Source organism: Protopterus annectens, chromosome 3.part1, assembly GCF_019279795.1.
Source record: "Protopterus annectens isolate FY-2018-M chromosome 3.part1, PAN1.0, whole genome shotgun sequence".
Taxonomy (NCBI): Eukaryota; Metazoa; Chordata; order Ceratodontiformes; family Protopteridae; genus Protopterus; species Protopterus annectens.
The window spans coordinates 1,573,274,526-1,573,299,462 of record NC_056732.1 but is presented as its reverse complement, the minus strand read 5'-3'; the positions used below and the strand labels follow the sequence as shown (position 1 = coordinate 1,573,299,462).

Genomic DNA, 24,937 nt, shown 5'->3' with positions numbered 1-24,937 from the left:
TTGTGATGTCATACGTACAGGGATTGCAAGGTTACAAAGTACCAAGGGAGACCAGAAGACAGATAAGCAGACAGTGAGGAGGCCTGGTTTGTCTGCAGTTGAAGTAGGAAAAGAGAACTGAATTGTACTAGGACCAATGTATGGTTTTACTCTTGCTTCTTCTTCCATGCTCACAGTACTACCATGGCATTTCTGCCAGGCCCTAACTCATGCACCTGAAAGATGAGGCATGTAAAGGTGTGATAACTCTCTTCTCCCACTCCCTTCTCCCCATAATACTTAAAGGAATGCATGGTTAAGGGTTTGAAATCATTGCTTATGATTGTACTGGGTCATTGAAAGTATAGTACTTAAAGTCAGATCACAAATGTATGTGGAGTGGGGAGATAAAAACATCAGCTCCATTGCTTTTTTTCTGCATATCCTGACATAATCTTTTAGTGCAGAGTGCCACATAATGAAAGATCATGTCAGATTCACTGGACATAGATAATCTAAGCATGGTCCAATTGCTTGTGTCCAAGAGCTAACACCACAGTTAATTGCCACTTGTATCAGTTCACAGATTAATCGGAAAGTGAAACAAAGATGCCAAGAAGACTTATGAATTATTTTGATATTTCGCATTTAAAGCATATGCCCTATACCCCCTTTCAGAAGTAAGTCTGAGTCAATGGTTGGTATTGAAAATAGGTGACTCAGATTCCTATATAATACAAAAAAAAATCACCACATGTATTCAGACAGCATGGTCAATATGCTGACGAAATGTTACTGTATGTTTACCATCCCTTCTGGTACTGTCCAGTGGCAATTGACTCTAAAAGGAAAACAAAATCTACTTGCCTGGCATGTTTTAGACAAGGCATTGCTTGTATGGAAAGGAAATCATATTTTTTGCAATTATGGCCACAAAAACCTAGGTATAAAAATCTGTTTATGCTAAATATCTGTGCCACAGTACTGCTGATGTTTATCTTTGTATATTGTCTAGTGATGTATGATATCATCCTAAAATTGATGAGAAGTACTTGTTTATAAAAATTAAGCAAATGTATTATTTAGTCTAGAAAAATAAATATAAATCATATTAACAAAGCCTTGTATCAATATATTTTCTGCCTAATGCATACAGTTAACATATGGGCTACTAACATCAGGGTAAGGACAAGCCAGTTTTAAATATGAATGCTTTAATCTGTATTAAATGAAAATGAAATTTAACCACAGCATTGCTCTCACATGCAGGAAATGTTAACTTGTCATTAGCCATTGAAATTAAACAACCTTAAAATGAATCCCTGCATTTATTCTGCAGTGTTCTATCTATTTTATATTTTCTGCAATGACTCATGCAAGACTTTAAAGTTATACAGTAGTCTGGTTAAAATATACGGCATTGTATTTGACAGTTTGATGGTATGCTCACTGAAATAAATTACTAGTTTCATTGCATAATACAATGGTATGTATCTTATTACTGAGTGACTGCAACTTTTATACAAATCAAATAACTTCCCTACTTGACCTTTCCTCGCTTATGTCAATGTTAGCTGAAACAAGCAACCATTTTTTTGTTGTTTTGTTTTTGGAGAGACATATTCTTATTTTAGATATGGAAATGGTGTGACACTGATCTTTAGCTAGGACTTGAAGGGCAGTATAGATTCAGACAAGAGTCTCTATAAACCATATGTAGACTTATTTCAGAAGAGATAGGGTAGCCGTAACACTTAATTAAAATTTCCAGAACAGTAGGATTGCATAACAATTTAGTGCAACAATGAAAATATCAGTTTCTTATAACCTTTGACATAAGGTTATCACCCTAATCGTAAATATTAAAAGGGTCAAAACACTGATCTCTACTATTTACAATATCACCTTTAACAATATGTGTAGTTTTACATCATATCTTGTATGATTTTACTTGATATAGCATTTGCATATTATTCAGTAATCATGAATGTCCCTTTGTTTTAACTTTTTGAGATTTTAGATTTTGTCATTATTAATAGGAAGTGATCCTTTGATAAACAAAAGCTTAACTAAGCTATTTAAATATGTGGGACTGTACTCACAACTAAATTAGTTGCTTATATAAATATGTACCCCCTATTAGTAAAATCTATAAATCTAATGCCAATGTTTATAGTTTCAAAAGCAAATGTTTACTGGAATTGGACAAGCCTCCAGGAGAATACCAGGATAATTAATTACAAATTTAAATCCGCGCCATTCAAGTGCAGCTTACCTGAACTGCATCACTTCCTCTGAATATTAAAAATGTCACTAATAGCCATTCTAACCCATAGCATCTGTCCTAGACACATCATAACAGCTGGGCAATTATCCAGCAATTGGCCAACTGCCTTTGCAGATTTATGTGATAGAATGTAAAATGGTATAAGCTTTAGCATGTATATATCACTGACACATTCAGATATTTCAGAATTTGCATTTTGGCACTAGGGATATTGTCAAGTACTACAAACACAGCTAAGCTATAAGAAAACCTTCTGTTTGTTAATTCAGTTTCTGAAGAGGCAGTGGGCCAGCTCTGTCAGATATTAATATTCTAGGATGCTTCCTTAAATCTGATAGAAAGTTGATTTATTTACAGAAACCTGCAGTTGCATTAAAACTCTGTGTATCTTTGAGGCAAGTAATCAGTGTCTTGTTTGGTTTAACTACATATACAGCACAACATACATCCTGGGAGTTGGGCAGATATTCTGCAGAAATAAATGAGTGGCTGCTATACTAGACTATTGACTGCCTCTCTGCCTTCATACCGTATAGCATGTCAGGTGACTGCAAAAGGAGATTTGCCTCATAATTTTAACCAGGTTCAATTTAGCGACTATGAAAGCTGGAAGGGCCAAGAAATTGATTTGTATGAGGATAAACTCTTATTTTTTTCTGCATGAGCCAATCAATTCATTTTTCAATCTCTGCTACTAATACAGGTGCCATACTCTGAACTTGGAGGAAAAACTCTGGTGATGGCAGTTTATGATTTTGACCGATTTTCCAAACATGACATTATTGGGGAATTGAAGATTCCAATGAACAAAATTGACTTTAGTCATGTGACTGAAGAGTGGCGAGACCTGCAGAGTGCTGAGAAAGAAGAGGTAAAGAAATAATTGTAATTCTTTTCACTGCATCCCTGCACTATAATTTTCAGTTGTCTGAAAATCTGCTTTCCAGTCTAACAATACATAAGTATTAAAAGAATGCAAATATTTCAGTGCTTTCACTTTTCAGTTAATAGCAATTATTCACAACTCTCTACAGAGTAAGTAGTGTAGTGTGGTGTAACAGTAGTTTAATGAATGCTGTATCCTTACTGATTTCTCAGAGCAATTAGTTAATACATTTTTTCCAATCAGTGAGGTGTACATTTGCATATGATTTCACACTGCAGCTGAAATGAACAGATATACTGAACAAAACTGGTAATTAATAAAGAATTCAGAACCAAAGGTCATTTCTGCATGCATTTCTGAAAGTAGGATAAGATAAACATAGCCAAAAAATAAATAAACTAGGGTTACCACCTGTCCCACTTTGCGAGGGACAGTCCCTCTTTGGGCAGTTGTGTCCTGACAAAAAATATTAAAAATGGCAAATGTCCTGAGATTGTAGGACATAATTATTTCCTATATTTTATGTAATAGTTGCATAAAACAGTTATTCTGTATCTAAAATACCTGAATGTTATAAGAAACAGAATAAGCAACTAAAATGCTACAGGAATAAGCTTTTATTTAGGCAAAAAAGTTAAGTTCTGTCCTTTGTACTGACCGTGGGTATGTGTCGGCCTGTAAAATCTGATGTCTGTACCGAAAATGTCCCACTTTTCAAAAAAAAATATATAGAGTATATTTCAGAGAATTTATTAAAACTGTAATTGCCTTAATATTGCTACAACTCAAGTGCTCTAGGTTGCAATGCATCTGAAGTGTTTGTGTGTTTTAGCTGCTTTTCTGTATATATATATAGACTTCTCTGTTTCTTTAACTAAATAAGCTCTGCAAAGTTGTTTTATTGCATTCCTGCCTGTATTTCTGAGATTTTTGCACTTTTAAAGTTTGTTTTTGCTTAGTTTAACTGGTAGGCTACACACTCAAGTGTGCTAGCCAAATTAAAGCATTTACTGTGTTTCTGTACCTAATTTCTGCTACTCTGTAAAAAAAAAAATCCTTGTTTCCCGCCTTTACTGAACTAGAATAGTCCAGTCTTCAGGTATTGCTGATCTCTGGGCTGTGTCATAGTTCCTGTGTTGCCCATATCCTTATTTGGATAGGGGGAAGCTTCTTTGTTCACCAGTGAGAATGGGGAGCTCTGAGCAGCCTATCTGTCCCTTGAGGAATGGTTCCAGCCACGTGACCTGTAGCTTATTGGCCATTTTGGGCCATTTCCTATCTCTTCTAACCCCCTGCTTTAAAGCCAGCTTTAGCGCTTGCTTGAAATTTAAAGTTTGTCCTGTTTGTTGCATTTACCTGTTGAGGCTACACACTCAAGTGCTTAGCTCATGCTATATATTTATTGCATTTTCCTGCTGTTTCTTGCAAAAAAAGAAAGAAAAAAAAAATTATCCTTGTTTCCTGCCTTTCCTGACCTAGAGTAGTCCAAATACAGGCGTTGCTGTATTCTGGACTTTTGGAAAGTTCCTGTGTTGCCCGTTTCCTTTCTTGGATAAAGGGGGGCTTCTTTGTTCACCAGTGGCAGTGGGGAGCTTAGAGCAGCCTATCTATCCCTGGAGGAGTGTTCCCAGCACAAGAATCTGGTAGTCTATTGGGCGTTTTGGGCCAGTTTCTAGCTCTTTCAAGTCCCCCTGTATAAAACCCACTTTGGTGCGGTTTTTGCACTTGTTACTACTCAGCCAAGCTCCTTGTGGTCCTGCAGAGTGGTGCTAGCAGCAGAGAGGCCAAAAGAGTGACTGCTAACCTGATAAAAGTGTTTTTTTTCCTGCTACTACCTGGGCGACTATCCAATCTAGCTAAACTGCAAGTATTTCTGCTTCTTGAACTGTTTTAAACTGTTTAAAGTTGTTTTTGCACCTGCACTTTTAAAGTTTGTCCTGTTTGTTGCATTTACCTGTTGAGGCTACACACTCCAGTGTGCTAGCCTGTGTTACATATTTATTGCATTTTCCTACTGTTTGTTGCAAAAAAGAAAAAAAAAAAATTATCCTTGTTTCCCGTCTTTTCTGACCTAGAATAGTCCAAATACAGGCTTTGCTGTATTCTGGACTTTTGGAAAGTTCCTGTGTTGCCCATTTCCTTTCTTGGATAAAGGGAGGCTTCTTTGTTCACCAGTGGCAGTGGGGAGCTTAGAGCAGCCTATCTATCCCTGGAGGAGTGTTCCCAGCACAAGAATCTGGTAGTCTATTGGCCGTTTTGGGCCAATTTCTAGCTCTTTCAAGTCCCCCTGTATAAAACCCACTTTGGCGCGTTTTTTGCGCTTGTTACTACTCAGCCAAGCTCCTAGTGGTCATGCAGAGTGATGCTAGCAGCAGAGAGGCTAAAAGAGTGACTGCTAATCTGATAAAAGTGTTTTTTTCCTGCTACTACATGGGTGACTGTCTGATCTAGCTAAACTGCAAGTATTTCTGAATTCTTGAACTGTTTTAAACTGTTTAAAGTTGTTTTTGCACCCGCACTTTTAAAGTTTGTCCTGTTTGTTGCATTTACCTGTTGAGGCTACACACTCAAGTGCGCTAGCCTGTGTTACATATTTATTGCATTTTCCTGCTGTTTGTTACAAAAAAGAAAAAAAAATTATCCTCGTTTCCCGTCTTTCCTGACCTAGATTAGTCCAAATACAGGCTTTGCTGTATTCTGGACTTTTGGAAAGTTCCTGTGTTGCCCATTTCCTTTCTTGGATAAAGGGAGGCTTCTTTGTTAACCAGTGGCAGTGGGGAGCTTAGAGCAGCCTATCTATCCCTGGAGGAGTGTTCCCAGCACAAGAATCTGGTAGTCTATTGGCCATTTTGGGCCAATTTCTAGCTCTTTCAGGTCCCCCTGTATAAAACCCGCTTTGGCACAGTTTTTGCGCTTGTTACTACTCAGCCAAGCTCCTCGTGGTCCTGCAGAGTGGTGCTAGCAGCAGAGAGGCTAAAAGAGTGACTGCTTTATCAGTAAAAGTGTTTTTTTCCTGCTACTACCTGGGCGACTGTCCGATCTAGCTAAACTGCAAGTATTTCTGCATTCTTGAACTGTTTTAAACTGTTTAAAGTTGTTTTTGCACCTGCACTTTTAAAGTTTGTCCTGTTTGTTGCATTTACCTGTTGAGGCTACACACTCAAGTGTGCTAGCCTGTGTTACATATTTATTGCATTTTCCTGCTGTTTGTTACAAAAAAGAAAAAAAAATTATCCACGTTTCCCGTCTTTCCTGACCTAGAGTAGTCCAAATACAGGCTTTGCTGTATTCTGAACATTTGGAAAGTTCCTGTGTTGCCCATTTCCTTTCTTGAATAAAGGGAGGCCTCTTTGTTCACCAGTGGCAGTGGGGAGCTTAGAGCAGCCTATCTATCCCTGGAGGAGTGTTCCCAGCACAAGAATCTGGTAGTCTATTGGCCGTTTTGGGCCAATTTCTAGCTCTTTCAAGTCCCCCCTGTATAAAACCTGCTTTAGCGCAGCTTTGCGCAATTTTGCGCATAGCGCAGCATCGGGCAAAGCTGCTTAATTGGGTTTAAACCATTCTCGGCTCCACAAAGTCTGCTCTTCACTTTTTCCCTTAGAACTGATCTAGTTCTCATAATAAACACCCTATTCCTACTCTAAAGCCTGGCACTTGCTCACTAAAGCAATTATATAAGTCAGCACTAAAAAATTAAAAGCACTACACCCTCACAAACTCCCCTTGAGTACCTTGTTCCCCATTGGCCCTTTTTTCAATTATAAAGGAATTCCCAATACTATTCTAGCATGTCCAGAGGTCAGTTGTCAATCTCCTCTCTGGTCCAGCTGGTGAATCTGGGAATCTTGAGGCAATGCTACAACTGCCTCATGTACACAGACAACCCTCTCCTCCTCCCAACAAATTTCAACACATGTGAGAGATGCAACCATATAGCCAAACTGGAGGCTAAGCTCTCTCAACTCAGTACTGGCGTAACCAGTCAGGAGGAGAAGGAAACCACACTCACTACAATTCCAGTCTCACATAGACCTACCACGACAGCAAACCAAACACATAAACACACAAAAACATAATCGGAGGCTCTAAATAAAAATCTGCCTAAGCAACAGAGACCTCTAAAGCAACCGCTACCCCAAAACAAAACACGTGCAACACATAGCTCACAAAGCCAGTGTGCCGACCAGTCACAGCCCTTAAGGCTAAACAACACACCTGATACACTTGTAATAGGTGACTCTATCGTCAGGCACACTGACGTCCCACTTACCAAGCTGAACAAGGAGAAGGTCACGGTGAGCTGCCTGTCGGGCGCTAGGATCCACCGCATAACACAAGCACTCAGGTCACTCCAAGGCAAGTACAAATATGACTCAGTCATTGTCCATGCTGGTGTGAATGACCTGAGACGTACCTCCATGGACTACATGAAAAGAGACATAGAGGAGCTCTCTGTGCATGTAGCCCAGGCCGGTATGACCCTGACCTTGAGTAGCATCTTACCCTCACCAAGAATGATGCCACAATATGAAGACAAGATGATCAATTTCAACAATTGGCTTAAGTATTGGTGTCATTCAAAGGGGATCCAATGCCTGTCAGCCTGGGATGACATGCTCGACAAGCCACGATGCTTCGCTAGGGATGGCTTGCACCTGTCACCCCTGGGTTTTCAGATATTGGCAAAGGCTCTTGCCACCCCCATAGTGCCTTTTTTAGGCAAGGCTCAAAAGACAAACCCACCTCCATAGGTATCACAAGGGATAAGAAACTAAGAGTAATGCTACTCAATGCCAGAAGTCTAAACCTCAAGATGCACACACTCGAAACTCTCCTTAGCATGGAGAACATCGATATCTGTGCAGTAACAGAAACCTGGTTCAAGGCTCCCGAGAGCACCCCAGCACTACCAGGTTATACCTCATACCATGTTTTATGGCCTCAAAACTTGGACCGAACCACGAAAGGAGGGGGAGTATCAATATTCGTCAAAGATACCCACACCTCCAGGTTGGTGGCACAGCACGAAGCATGAGAGACTATCCATGTGCAACTAACAGTGGGTAAAACTGCCTTTCAGTTTATAGCCTGCTACAGACCACCCTCCCAAACCCAGGAACCCCACTCGGCCTTCCTGAGAACACTGGAAAATATGAAGGTCTCTCCAAATACCATTATATTGGGCGACTTCAACTACCCAAACATAGACTGGGAGCATTACTCTAGCTCCAACACCCTAGCCCAAAGGTTCCTAGAATTTATAAACTCAAATGCTATGGAACAACTTGTTACCACTTCCACAAGAGGGGAAAACATACTGGACCTGATCATCACCAACATGGGGACTCTATGCTCCATACCAGAAGTGTATCCCTCACTGGTAAGATCAGACCATAAACTAATCTCACTAGATATTCACATCCCGACCCCAGCCCCTGCCCAGAAAACCACAGTGAAAAACTTCTCTAAAGCAAATTTCACACTCCTCAAAACCGAGGTGGAATCCTTCAAAGCTCCCGGGCCTGTGGAAAATACGGCCCAGACCACAGAATCCTTTATAAATGCATTCTATGAACACCTTCAGGAATGCATGGATCATGCAATCCCAAACAAAACCAAGACCCAATCCTCCAAAGGCAGGCGTCCTGTCTGGTGGACCCCAGCCATAAACAAACTATACAATAGAAGGAGGAAACTACTGCATGATAGAGCAAAATCCCAAAAAGGGAAGGCATCTCTGATCAGTATTAGCAAAAAACTATGGGCACTCATAAAGTCGTCTAAGGCCAGCTTCGAGAGAAAAATTGCACAGGACACTAAGGATAATCACAAGGCTTTCTTTAGTTATGTTAGGAACCTGGGTGGGAATTCCCAGATATGCTCAGAATTAGTCCAAAATGACAAAAAATACACAGAACCCACAGACATTGCCAACATCCTAGCTGACAGGTTCAGCGCAATCTTCTCCCCCCCTTCCCCACCAAAAGGGCAAATATCTATCCCAGCAGAGTGCTGCCCCCCTGACATCTCAGATGTTCAGGTAAGAGCCGCCCTCTCCAAAGCAAAAAACACAGCATCAATGGGACCAGACGGTGTCCCGGGCTGTGTGCTACATGAACTCCAAGAAGAACTAAACCCAAACATAAAACTATTGTTCAATCTCAGCCTTACTACAGGATATGTACCCAAAGAGTGGTGTACAGCAACAGTGGTCCCTCTCCACAAAGGTGGTGCCTCAACGGATCCTGGAAACTATCGCCCCATAAGCCTGACTAGCTTGGTCTGCAAAGCTATGGAAAGGATCATCATGGACCTCATAAATAAAGATATTGGGGACCTACAGAGACTGGATCCTACCCAGTTCGGCTTTGTTAAGGGCAGATCCTGCCTCTTAAACCTGGTCGATTTCTTTGAAACAGACACCAAGGCCATTGACGAGGGGAAGGTGGTCCAAACAGCCTACCTGGACCTCGCAAAAGCCTTCGATACAATTCTCCACTCGGGCATTATAGATAAGCTCACCAGCTTAAATATAAACCCCTATGTCACTAGATGGGTTGCAAACTGGCTCAAGGACAGAACCCACATGGTTAGAATTGCTGGAGCCATGTCAGACTCCAAACCAGTTACAAGTGGCGTGCCACAAGGCTCAGTCCTGGCACCTCTCTTGTTCGGTATATATTTCTCAGAGGTACAGGCCAACACGGAAGGACTGTGGCTGAACAAGTTCACAGATGACTGCAAACTGGGTGCCATAATCGACTCTCCAGCCAACACAAGCATCCTACAAAAGGGCCTCATAGAAACAGACAACTGGTGCCAGAGCCATGGCCTCAAGCTAAGCGCCAAAAAGTTTATAGTCATCTCCTTCAGCAAAAACAAAGTGCCCACAAATTACCACATAGATGGTAATCCATTAAGTATGGAAGAAGTAATTAGGGACCTGGGGACCCAAGTTGATAGCAATCTCTCATTCGACAACCATGTGGCCAAATTGGTTAGAAAAACATTTTATATAGCCCACCTAATCATGAAGGGATTCACATCTAGATCAGGGGAGGTCATCGTGCCTCTTTACTCATCCCTCATCAGGCCCATAATTGAGTACAATGCCCCTTTTGGGATGTACCTTACCAGACACCTGCAGCAACTGGAAAGCCCCCAAAAGTACCTCACCAAGAGGATCAAAGGACTCAAACAGATGCCATATGCTACCCGGTTAAAGAAACTCCAGCTCTACTCAGTGGCATACCGCCTGCTTAGAGGCGATCTGTGCCTGACGTATAAAGCCATGTCCAACCCGGAATTAATGGACATGCTGCACCTCAAAAAATCCAAATCCCATTGAGCTACGCGCTCGAGAGACTTGAACCTCAGCACTGAAATAAATAGGACATGCTGGAGGGACAGATTCATAACCCAGAGGCTCCCTTCACTCTGGAATAAAATCCCAGTCCAGGTTAGGCAGAGTCCCTCATTGACTCTCTTCAAGAGGAATCTTGATGAGTGGATGGGAGATCGTAGATTTACTCCGGGTATCACTTCTGTGTCACTGTTAGACAGAGGCACAGTATACTAACCTCAAAAAAGGGCATAGCAAAATAAATTTAAAATGGGTGGCGAAAGCCAAACACACTCTGGCTAGGCTTGTAAATTCCCTAGGGCAGATAGCCTAGTATGAACCTATGAACCTATGAGCTTTGGCCATTTGAAAAGGTGGCAACCCTAAAATAAACACAGAATATGTGTCAAGGTATACAAAAAAAGATGAGTACTTTTCTGTTAACGGGGCAACAGCTTTTCTGGTCTTGCTTTAATGTTTCTGTCATTGTGCAACTGATCAAGCTGGTTGTATTAGCTTGACGTGTGAGGCCGAATATGGAATGTAAAACAGACCAGCCACATTCGTGGTTGCATAAGTATTCACTGCAGCTTCTTCTCATTTATCTCATTAGAAACAAACTAGTTTTCAGATGTGCTGCTCCGTTAACAGGACAACAGCTTTTTTGGCCTCATTTTACTGTTTTCCTCATCATGAGACTGATGAAGCTAGTCGTATTTGCATATGTGTCTTTAAGACATTGTTTTGAATAATAGTAAATGTGAGTAGTCTGTCACTAATGAGACAACTGAGAAGAGAATACTTATACAACCATGAAAGTGCCTGGTCTGGTTTAAAATTAATCCACGTGAAGCAAAACAAAATGGAATTTTTTATTTTAAGGACTTCTCCTTGAAGTCATTGGGCAATGTCTGCTTGTTTGGTTATACATTGCTACAGAGGGGAAATCAAAGCAGATTTCAATCATAGAAATAGAGTTAAACACAACTCACTGCTTTTAAAACTAGCAACTGAATTCCTTGATGATGGACTCATCTTCTTACAACGCAGTCCTTCACACATATTAAACACAAAAAAAGAGGCATGATAAATTTCAGCAGTTTGATTCATAACTCCCTTTCAGAAGAGGGAAATTTCACTTATTTTGATGTTTTTGAAACTGCATATTTATGCAAATATCGAGAACGAATGACGTTTCCTTTTGACAAAACTGAGGCCGAAGAAGCTATTGCTCCATTAACGGAAAAGTACCAAAAGATGTATGCTAACAGTATGCTCATCAGATCATTCAGACATTGGTGTAGATGCACGTGACACCTTATTTCAATTTATTTTGAGGAAAAGGTCATATTTTGAGGAGAACGTAACATGCTACACTCTGCAGCAAGTAAAATGCAACATTATCTGTATGCAAGCAAAAATCCTACAACCAATCAGACGCATTATTCCTGCTAGCATCATCATGGTTTTCCATACTTTTTTTTCCATTCTTTGATTTTGATAGGAAAACGTGCAGTACTTAGCAGAAAACAGTTTCCAAACAGTTAGAATGAGCGTATTTGTTAGTAAAGTACATTAACTCCATTGTATGGATGGTCCTAAAATTATAAGTATTTTATAAATATGCAAATAACTAGACAAATAAAGTGCCCTTATGGACTTATCAGTTAACTAGCACATTACATATATTAGGTGTTTACTGTGCCAAAAAATCAGTGTTAGCTGTGGTTCGCAGCAGGATATTTATGCCAGTCTTAAACATGTCTATGCCTACTTATTGGGTGCTACAGTTTGCATTCATTGCTCTTTTATTTTGTATTAAGCACTTGTTTTCCATTTTGAGGACTGAGCTGCCAAATGATATCACAGACTGTGTCTATCTAAAAGCAGCTGGCCGAAATACCCTGAACAGAATGAAGAATAAACGTTTGTAGTCCATAACACGTCTTTATACAGAAGCTATGGAGACACTATATAGAGTTCTGTGTACTCCATCAATAAAGAATCTGACAAATGCCTACCACTTGCTAAATGATTTTGAATGGATATGACTTCATCTATGGATTCTTTTTCCTGGTTGTTTTATCTCAGTGAGTTAAATTTTCAGTATAATATTGGCATTTCCTTGTTAGTCAACTGATTGATTAATTGAGTCATTCATTCATGCTTTCATTCATTTATTTATTCCACAAATGTTTTAAATGGTTCTCACTTGGTAAATATATTTATCAAAAGCATTTTCTTTTATAGGACCAAAACTGAGAATCACAACAACATCAGACTAAACAGTACATAACAAAAATTGTCAATTGGCTACGCTACAGTCCCCACCCACCCCTTTTTTTTCCTCTCTCTCTCTCTCTGTCTTATATATATATATATATATATATATATATATATATATATATATATATATATATCTGGATTCACTTCAGAAGCTCGAAATACTGAAATCTCGAATTTCAGTATCTCGAGCCCAAGAAGTGGAATCCACAAAACAATGAAAACTAAAAACGGTGAAATTCAAAACCTCGAATACCAGAAGTTTTGAATTTCGTGGTTTTACTACACACACACACACACACACACACACACACACACACACACACACACACACACACACACACACACACACAAACACACACACCATCCACCACACAAACACACACAATCACTCTACTACATGAAAAGCCCCCCTGCACCCCCCCCATGTGGGGGGCTGTACCACCCACACCCTCCTCTTAAATATTCTCACTCCGAGGTCGCACTATATACAAACACACATAAAACACCACCACACAAGCTACTTTCTCTTCGCACACACACATCACAGCAACAAAACACACTGACACACACCACAGCCCCTACCCAAACCCCTTAACACACACACAGACACACACACACACACACACACACACACACACACACACACACACACACACACACACACACACACACACGTACCTGAATACATGACCATAGCGGAACTTTAGAAGCGCAAAATTCAAAACCTCTGGTATTCAAGGTTTTAAATTTCACGCTTCTAAACTTTCGCTATTATGTGGATTCGGCTTTTTGGGCTCGAAATACTGAAATTTGAGATTTCAGTATTTCGTGCTTCTGAACAGAACCCATATATATATATATATATATATATATATATATATATATATATATGTATATCGTTAAAAAAATCCTGTGACTCCAAACACCTGAAGTCAACATAATTAAATTCTGCATAACAGCAATATCAAATATGAACATATAACAAAAAAGAAAATGATTATTACAATATAATTATTTGAAATGTAAATATCTCCTTTTCTGTTTCATACAGCATTTAGAACTTACACTGGAATTTAAACTTGAACCTCCACTTGCATTCAAGATGATATGCCATATCCATATTACCCCTCTAACATTTACAAGAACTTTTTCAAGTAAACAAGCCAAAATTTCTTAAAATGATTGCAGTTCACACTTTACAGAATGTCTATATAGAGCTCTCAAAATATTACAATTTTTGATTGCAACCATGTTCATAATTCCTGCTGTACATTTTTCTGTTTATTTTTCCAACTTAAAATGAGTACCATGACAGGACAACTAACTAGTTATGCATAATGTATCAGTTCAAGCTTGAAGCAGATAACTTTTTCTACAACTGCACATATTCTTGTTCACGTTGATGTGGATAGCATACATGTGCACTTCCTGTTTCTGAGTTTTTACCTTCATTAAATTCTGTCACAGTATTTGGAAGAACTCTTCTTTGATATTCTGCTAGTCTAATCTTGGTGTGGCCCTGAACTACCCCTCCTACTTTCATAGGATCATAGGAAGTTACTAAGCTAATGACCCTAGAGCACTTACAAGCCTAGCCAAGAGTTTATCCCAGAAAAAGAAACCTCAGTCAGCACCTGTCACCCCTGTCAGTGAAGGACACAGGTGGAATGCGTGGGATAAATCTGTGGTTTCTCATCCACAAATCAAGGCTGCACTTGAAGAGGGTCAGCGAGGTACTCTGTCTGACACGTATGGGAAGTCTATTCCAGAGATGGGGCAGCCGCTGGGAGACAAACCTCTCTCTCCAGCAGGTTTTGTTGATGTTGCATGCTAGATTTAGGCCTTTTGAAAGGGTAATGCACGAGGATTTAGGCTTATGGATATGGAGCATTTCTAGTAGGCAGGGTCAGATATTGCCTTGTAGTCGAGGCACAGATCACCTCTGAGCATTCTGTACGATACCAAGTAGAGTAACAATGATTTGAACCTGTCCACACACGACAGGTGTTGGAGGCCATAGATTCTCTTTGTGAGGTTTTTCTGTAGCCTTTCCAGTTGGTGCTTGTGTTTGAAAAGGTACATAACAGGGCATTATACTCAATTATTGGCCTAATGAGGGAGGAGTACAAAGAGATAATAACCTCCTTTTTTCTGGACGCAATCCATTTACTTATGAGATGAACCAAGTAAAAGGCTTTTCTGATCACTGCTGCTACATGATGGTCGAATATGAGATTATCATCAACCTGAGTACCCAACTCTCTCACCACAGGTTGTGTGCTTAAGGGGTTGCCTTTGATGTGGGAATGAGTAGGAGCCATGTTTTTGCCAAATGGCATGATAATAATTTTTTTTGCATTTAACTTAAGGCCATGACTTTGGAACCAGTCATTTGTTGCTATGAGATCCTCATGCAGTATGTCAACATCATCTGGGGAGTCAATGACAGAACCCAACTTAAAGTCATCCTCAAACTTTGTCAGCCACAGGCCTTTTGTCTTTGTCTGGTCCTCTGAGAAGTAGATGCCAAACAGCAGAGGTCCCAGGACAGATCCCTGGGGAACGTCACTAATGACAGGTCTGCTGTCAGAGGTGGAGGCACCTATTTTGACCTTGTGGGTCCTATCGGTGAGCCAACTGGCAACCCACCTGATGAGATAGCGATTTACACCAAGTTGTGTTAGCTTTTCGATGATGCCTGAGTGGGGAATTATGTCAAAGGCCTTGGCCAAGTCAAGGTAAGCTGTATGCACTGACTTTCCCTCATCCAGGGCTTTGGTGACAGTCTCAAAGAAGTCAACCAGGTTCAACAGGCAAGATCTGCCCTTGACGAATCTGAACTGGGTGGGGTCAAGTGCTTGAAGATTGCCTATGTCCTTGTTTATGGGAGTCATAATAATAATAATATGCGCCATGGCTTTACAGATCAGACTTGTCAAGCTAGTGGGGTAATAGTTTCCAGGGTCAGTAATGGCACAACCTTTGTGCAAGGGAATGACAATGGCAGTTCTCCACTCTGCTGGAATGAAGCCTGTACTTAGACTCTAGTTGAATAGGGTGCTTAATGGTGAAGCTAGTTCATGCTGGAGATGGTGAAGAATACAGCTTGGGATCAGGTCCCATGGAAGCTGTGTTCTTTGCCTTGGATAGGGCCTTTAACACTTGATCTACAGAGGTGTGAGGTGTGGGACAAGTACTGGAGATGTAGAATGGGTCTTTGGGGGGATAGGGGGGATGAAGTTTACACTGAACCTATCTGCTAGCAGGTTGGCTAAGTCAACAGGATCAGAGTAAGTGGTACCATTAAGTACTAATTTGGAACAAACCTGGACTTTGCCATGGAAGTTCCTGATATAACTGAAGAAGGCTTTGTGTTTTCCCTTTGTTTTGAAGGCTAGTTTCAATTCGTAATTAACCTTGGAGGTTTGCACTAGTGATTTAATTTGCTTGTTGATGCTAAGGAGAGAGTTTTTCCAATTTGGAATTTGTTCCTATTTACCCTTGGACAGCAGTTTCTTCCTTTAGTTGTAAAGCCTGTTGATAGAGGATGTCCACCAGAAAGGTTTGTGTTTCCTTGAGGAGCAGGTTTTAGTTCTTTCGGGTATGGTTGAGCCCATGCTGTTATACAGGTGCTTGTATACTTCACTGGTGTACTGTTCAGCATAGTTGCCTGCATCCTCTGAGGGGGGAGGTGGTGCAAAGCTACTAATACCCACACTTAGGAGGTAGCCAGCTTCTGAGATTTGTTTTAACCTGATTATGGCTGGTTTGGGGGGGGGGTTGGATGAGATAGAAACTTTGAATGAGACAGACCTCAGATCTGATTTCACCAGGGAAAAACGTACCATGGGAGTGCTGCAGCGGTCACCCATGTTGGTGAGAACCAAGTCCAGAATGTTATCTCCCCTTGTGGGGGATGAGATGAGCTGGTCTAGTGCATTAAAAATGATGAAGTCAAGGAATCATTGGGTACATGCATTAGTGCAGGAATAGTTCACCCAGTCTATAGTGGGGTAGTTGACGTCACCAAGGATCAGGGTGTTAGGTGGGTACCTTGATGGAGTCAAGTAGGTCAAGGTAGGAGGAGTGGGTGTCCTGAGTCATGGAGGGGGGTCTATAGCTGGTAATAACTTGAATGGGTATCTTGCCAAATGTCAGTTGCACCTGGAGTAATTCCAGTGTATCATTCTGGCAAACCAATCTGGAGGTGTGCCTGTCCTTAATGAAGATAGAGACTTCACCACCCTTAGTCTTTCCGACCTCATTTTGGGGTTGGAATGTGTGGAATGTGGTATAGGCTGGTATGGTAGGGGTGCTCTGAACCAAGTTTCCATGACTGCACAGACATCGTCATCTTCCAGTGCAAGGAGAGCCTCCACTGAATGCATTTTCAGGTTAAGGGTCCTAGCATTAAGCAGCATTACCTTCAATTTGCTTTTTGATGGATCTTTTTGGAAGATTTGTCTTTAAGACATTGCCTAAAAAGGCACAATGGGGGAGGCAAAAGCCTTGGCCAGGATCTGGAATCCCAGTTTTGACAGGTGGAGGCCATCGCTAGCAAAACATCGAGGCCTATCAACCATGTCATCCCAGGCAGAAAGATACTGGATCCCCATGGAAAGACAGCAGAAACTAAGCCAATTGTTGAAGTCAATTATTTTTTTGTTGATATTGTGGTATCATTCTTGGTGAAGGTAGGATGCTGCTTAGTGCTAGGGTCATACCTGACTAGGACACATACTCTGAGAGCTCAGTCATGTCTCTTTTCATATAGTCCAGGGAGGTACAACTCAAGTCATTTTCACCAACATGTACAATGACAGAGCCATACGTGTACCTGTTGTGGAGAGACTTAAGAGCATGCGTGATGAGATTCTGGCACCTGACAGGCAACTGACCGTGACCTTCCCCTTGTTGAGTCTGGTGAGAGAGACATTGGTGTGTCTCACAACTGAGTCACCAATAACTAGTCTATTTGGTTTATTTTTATGGCTTATGGGCTGTGTTGGTTTATTGTTATGCCTTATGTGCTGTGTTTGTGAGACACCAGTGTATTGCCTGCTGTGTGTGATGTGTTTGGTGTTGTGTGTGGAATGTTTGTGAGTGTGTTTTGGAGGCCTATGTTGTTTAGGTAAGTTTTTATTGAGGACCTCTGCTATGTTGACCCACACATTTTATCATTCACAGGACCAACATTTCTGTTTGGGTAGTTGCCACCATAGCGTTTTGCACATTCACACTCTTGCACTTCTTGTACTGTTTATCTATGACGTTTTTGCTTTCTGTGCTTCTGACTTGCTGCTCTATCTTTATTTTCTATACCAGCTGTCTTGTTTTAACTATACCATTCTTTAATGCTTTTTGTCTCTCTTTCTAATTATCTTCCATGTGTACATTTCTTGATATAAGTTTTTGTCATAGAGTGCAGTTTTGTCTGACCTTTAAGGAGTATCATTTCTGGATAACTGGCTTTATGGTTTCTGAATCAATATTTGTAAAATAACAGTTCTTTGATAACAACTTGAGCCTTGTGTAATAACTCTGTATTTATTTTTTGTTTGTATGTTCTATTTTGGCTAGAAATTCTTTAAAAATATTCTCATTCTGCTGCATTCATGTCCTTAGCTCCTAACAATGTTTAAATATCACACACCTTGTCAACAACCTGATTTTATTGTCTCCAACAACACTAAGTGCCATGACATACTGTCAACAACCTGATTTTATTGTCTCCAACAACACTAAGTGCCATGACATACTTTCTTAATTTAGTTACCCACGTAGTCCACTGTGAGTGCAGGTAGTGACTGTTTACACTTTTTGCAAAGAGAGTTCTTATACTTACATTTTCTTTTCTTGACCTTTGCCTGCTATTTATTTGGATGTGGCATAATGTATTTGCACTGGAGTCTTATCTTTGACAGCATAAACCTTTGACAAAGACAATGTATCTAAAGTGAGGGTAACTCCATTGGAAAAAAAATGGTGGGAGCTCCTTTAAATCTCAAAGGAACATTTTATTTGCTGCAAATAAATGACTATATTAACTTCAAATTCAGTGTAAATCTCCGACCTCTGTTAAAAGCAATAACCACTGAGTATTAGATCTTTATGCATATGACCTCTGACCCTTGAGAGTTCATCTAGCACATTCACAGATAACATACTGTAATATGTTCTCCCTCATTTATAAATTGTGGTCAGGACTACTGGTTCTAAACATAACACTGCAGTAAGGCTGTCCAGTCTCACAATTGTAAGAAAGAACCACTCAAGGAATTACAAATGCAAGTTTGTGTGACTTCTTTTCCTTGTAACTTCCTAAATATGATTAAACATGAAACATGAAAAGTGATTTATTTATTTAAATGTTGAAATTAAACAAGATTTGCATTCTGCATTGCAGGGTGTAATAACAGTACAACAAGAAACGTGAACTTAGCTATCAGAGAGTGAGGGAGAGAAAACTTAAACATATTCAAGCTGTAGAAGAAAATGCTGTTGACTTTAGAGGCTTATGATGAAACTGTTGCACATTTCTTAAAAATCAACACTGCTGACCTTAACCTTTTCAGTGCAAGCATGACCAAATATGCCCTTTATGGATTATATCGATAGAATAAACAGCACTGGACTTTGTACTGCCATGACATTTAATATTCTTCTGACATTAAACCTTCAGTGTTTACAGACACCTATTTAAAAATGTCTTCAATCTTATTGTGTAAGAACAATCACAAACAGTTCAAAATGGAGTAATTGAGAGATAAGCAGGCATTTGCTAGACAAAAGCAGCCTGTTACCAGCTGTTGAAATTTACTGATAAAAATTATTTATTTTCAGGATGGCTTCTATTCTGTGTTCCTAGTACCAGCACTAATTGTGGTGTAATGAGATTAAACTGCTGTATGTGATTACGCCGAGCTGAATTAAACACTCCAACATTCAACTTAACATTGCTCTAACTGTTCTTGGTTTGATTAGAAATCTTAAATTGTACTTTAACCAGTTAAGGTTGTAGGAAAGCTACCATTTTTCCAGAATTCAGAACAGAGGAGTCGCAAGACAAAACAAATCTTATACAGGTGACACACACGCACGAGCCACACACACACACACACACACACACACACACACACACACACACACACACACACACACACACACACACATGCACACAGTTAACTGTTTCTATACTCACTGCGCCTCATTGTGCAACATTAGCTCTAGTCCAGTTCTAAGATCTGTGATGTCACATGGGTCTCAAGGTCAATTAAAACAGACCCATATGATGACAACCTAAAGGCAGTTTGTATGAGAGTGATTAATCTGAGGCACTCCGCCTAGTGAGACATGCAGAAAAACCTGATGGAATTTACTATGCATGCATTAGAGGAAGGCCAGGCAGTGGTCTTGAGTAGTATCAAGCCTTCACCAAACTTGATGCCTGTTTACCAAGATCATTGTCTTTAGCCAATGGCTAAGCAGTTGGTGTCATTCTATTTGGCTATAGTAAGTGTCGGCCTGGGATGAGATGGCAGATAAGACTTCCTGTTTCACCATGGGTGGATTACATCTCTCATCCCAGGGCTTCTACATACTGGCTAACCCCCATAGTGCCTTTTTTAGGCAGAGTTTCCATACTGGACATTCTTCCATAGAAAACTCAAACGCAGATTCAGATATTAGGTGGCACTACTCAATGCCTGCAGTCTAAATATAAAGATACCAGAACTTGAGGCACTCCTGCAACTCAGACACATTCATATCTGTGTAGTTACTGAGCACTGGTTTCAGTGCAATGGCAGCATTCCCTCTATACCAGAGATTAACACCTTTCATGCCTTCAGTCCATTGGCTAACTGAGTGGTAGTGTCTGCATTTGTCAGAAACACATCACCTCACATAAAACTACCCTCAGCCTAACTTGGAGCTCTTAGAGAACCAAATCATGCGTTACTAATCCAACTAATACTTCAGATGCGGTCTTCAAATCCTTATGTGTGTGTGTGTGTGTGTGTGTGTGTGTGTGTGTGTGTGTGTGTGTGTGTGTGTGTGTGTGTGTGTGTGTGTGTGTGTGTGTGTGTGTGTGTGTGTGTGTGTGTGTGTGTGTGTGTGTGTGTGTGTGTATATATATATATATATATATATATATATATATAGAATATATATATATATATATATATATATATATATATATATATATATATATATATATATATATATATATATATATATATATATATATATATATCCTCCAAAGATGAAAGAAATTACTTTAATACTGTGTGGGGTTATATATTAAACCAAATGCCTTCTTGCTAAGGGAGTTCAATAACCCAAACATTGATTGGCATGCTTACATCTCAAAAATGAATATACTCAGTACTTCCTAGATTTTATTACTTGTGTACTAGAAAAACTTGGAAAGCTACCCATTACAGACCCAGTATCCCTGACCAGGCACTTGCCAACCTAGCCCCTGCTTGTACACCACCCAGACTCTCTTCATTCCTGCATACATCTGACCACAAATCAATAATCGTCTCCATTAGTCCTAGAGGTACCACCCTGCTACCAAATAATGCCATCTTTAGGGACTTCTCCAGAGCAAAACTAATTCAACTTGTACAAGACCCACCCAAAATTCCCAACAATCCCCTACAAATAGACCCAATTGAGAAGGCTGTCACATCCTCCTCTATATAGAAATATTGATAGCTGTCTGCCATAAATATAATGGTAAATTCAGAATTAACATTTCTGGTAGAATGCCAGTATGTATAACAAAATAAGGAAATTCATGAAATGTAAGAAAATCCTCATCCTTTTACCTCAAAACCACACAGAAATACGTCAGCAAGGAAAGTACAGATCTTTCCTCATTTATGTTAGGAAATTAAATAATCATTTACAACAATGCACTGAGTTCATCCATAATTATAATAATGATATCACACAATCTGATTCCAAGGATATGGCCAATATTTTAGCAGATAAATTCAGCACTAATTTTATCCCACCTTTCCGAATTGTTGCCCCCACTATTGCTGAAAGTATAGTTTCCCATGAAACCAACTTGGAACAAGTCCTCACATCCCAGACAAAGGCTAAAAATAATATTTCTATGAGACTGGATAGCAAGCCAGGCTGCAAGTTTCATCAGTACAAAGTTCACATTATCCAAGCCTCTTCTTAAACTGTTCAACCTCAGGATATCCAGAGGGTTTGTGCCTGATGCATGGAGAACAACCACTGTGATCAACCTACATAAAGGAGATGCTTCTACAGATCAATGTAGTAATATGGGCCATCAGCCTTATCAGTTGCATATGCAAGGCCATGGAACTTACCATAGCAGGATTAATTTATGCAGACATGGGCAATTTAACTGATCTCTAATTCATTCAGTCTGATTTTATGAATGAAAGTTCTATCTCCAGAACTTTCTTTGAGCATGATACAGAGGCTGGAGTCAATGATTTTTCTATGCATACTAATCTTCAACATGGCAAAGTTATTGACACTATCCCCAAGCTCTTTTTATCCAAAAAAAAATGGACAAATAATGTACACTCCTGCATTCTCTGCTGGATCGAAAATTGGCTATCTAACAGATAGCAAGTACTGAAAGTCGCTGTTACCCCCCTTTGAACATAAAATTGCATCTGGTGTGTACCACAGGAATCAGTACTGGGCCCTCCACTGTTTGACATTTAGTCTGCAGACATTTAAGTGAATATCCTTGAAATGTGGTTGAACATGTTCGCTAATGTCTGCAAGCTTGACACTGTTACCTACTCTTCCACATACCTGGTGCATTGTCTCCAGCTAAAGGCAAAGAAGTGCAATATGGTAGCTTGCAGTAAAAAAGCTGCTCCCACCTCATATGTTATAAGTGAAACTCTTCTTCAATCAGATTTGGCCATGACAGAGCAGCATATGTATGTGGACACTTCTCTCTCATTTGACCATTATATTTCTGCCATAGTTAAGAAATCTTTATGTATGTTTATTTTCAAGGGTATAACTTCAAAATCCAAAGAAGTTCACATTTACCACTATAATCTTACATTAACAGACCAATCATTGAATACAACTGGTTTACATAGCTAGATGCAGAATTGATTTATGTATGGTCTAAAAGTTAACTGGGCAATGTCAGATCTCATTGTAATAATGTCTGTAAATATTATAATTACAAATCATACAACACACACACACACACACACACACACACACACACACACACACACACACACACACACACACACATTATGCAGGATAAAGTATAACATTCATTGTTCTTTTTGCAGCCTCTTTGAAGACCTGTTTACTTAGACTGAAAAATGCTGTACTTCATATTTATATATTTCTGGTTTAGATCTGATAATTCATCCATAATAGAGCACCTAATGGTGAAATAAAAATAGTGAGATCATGAAGCTGTTTTTCATGTTATGTTTTTAATTTATATATTCCTTCTAACTCATTCTGCCTATTTTGTGTATTATTATTTACTTACTATTGTGATTTTTTTTGTTATTTGTCATTCAATTTGTATGCCACAGCACTCTGGATATAACTATAATAATTTAGATTTTTTCCTATGAATGTAATCTAATTTGCAAATCTATGTGTAATTGTTAATTTATATTAATTGATGTCTGTTCCTGTATATTACTGAATATTAATTTACTAAAAATGTCTGTAACATGTTAGAGCTTTTCTCCCCGGGACCTCATCTGAAAAGCATTTTTTAATTAAACCCAATCAGACAAAAATGGTAAATGAAAGCAAAATAAAAATAAAAATTTAATGAAGCTCTCCCCACATCCCATATATGCCCCATTTCCAAAATATATATATATCTTTTTTTTATGTATACTTTACATTTTATGGCAGGGTGAACAGGAATGTAAACAGCAAATGTAACACCTAGTAGGTATACCAGCTGTAAGTTAGCATCCATTGAGAAATGCTAGGTTGCATACTTTTATCTTTGCCCCTGCATGTGTCTTCTTTATGGAGTACACAGGAAATGTCTGAATGAAGAAATACTTGGCATGTAAGGATAAAGCCTGATTATGAGAGTTAGTAACTTAGACACCTGCTGGAGCTGGTTTGAGGGATGAAAGGAGTGGTAAGCCTTTGAGTCTTGCCCGTTTCTCATGGGAGAGTGGCTTGATGTTGTTATGAAGAGATCATTCTCTATGTCTCTGATGGAGAGTGGAGAGCAGAAAAGCAGTCAGCAGAAGCTTGCTGGAAGGTCTGAGAAGTGTCATTGACTTAGAGATGAGGGTGAGGACACTCCTTGGCCATGGCCCACTGCACACAGTGGTCTGTAATGGTTATATCAGCATGTTGACTTAGTGATGAGGGTGAGGACACTCCTTGGCCATAGCCCACTACACACAGTGATCTGTAATGGTTATATCAGCATGTTGACTTAGAGATGAGGGTGAGGACACTCCTTGGCCATGGCCCACTGCACACAGTGGTCTGTAATGGTTATATCAGCATGTTGACTTAGTGATGAGGGTGAGGACACTCCTTGGCCATAGCCCACTACACACAGTGATCTGTAATGGTTATATCAGCATGTTGACTTAGAGATGAGGGTGAGGACACTCCTTGGCTATGGCCAACTACATACAGTGGTCTGTAATGGTTATATCAGCATGTTGACTTAGAGATGAGGGTGAGGACACTCCTTGACCATGGCCGACTACACACAGTGGTCTGTAATGGTTATATCAGCATGTTGACTTAGAGATGAGGGTGAGGACACTCCTTGGCTATGGCCAACTACACACAGTGGTCTGTAATGGTTATATCAGTCAGCATGGAGAGTAGGGTTATCAACAAGAAGCCAAACCTACCTCTCTGCAAGCAACAGAGATGGTTTCTTGTTTCTGCTCTCCATTGGCAGCCATAACTCACATGCACCAGTTTAGAACTGCTGCCAAGTACAATCCAGGTTTGGGGGGTGACAATTCAGTTTCTGAGCATTACAACATCATAGTTTGCAGATCTGGACCCTTAGAGAAGTCAGGTTACTGTAGAAGCAGTGTAATTCACATGAGAGCTCATGGAATGTAGTCAGGAAAGTGTACTGGAGCAGCATCTGAAAGCTATTATGTAACTTCCATTTGCT

The 24,937-nt window shown here is 39.9% G+C and overlaps 1 protein-coding gene across 1 annotated transcript in view; it reads left to right on the top strand.

The window, feature by feature from the left end:
• Positions 1 to 24,937, top strand: part of LOC122797812 (synaptotagmin-1-like) — a 1,293,557-nt gene that overhangs the window by 1,237,786 nt on the left and 30,834 nt on the right. The window contains exon 6 of the mRNA XM_044066335.1: positions 2,970 to 3,137. Coding sequence (XP_043922270.1) covers positions 2,970 to 3,137 — 168 coding nt within the window. The remainder of the gene's footprint in view (positions 1 to 2,969; positions 3,138 to 24,937) is intronic.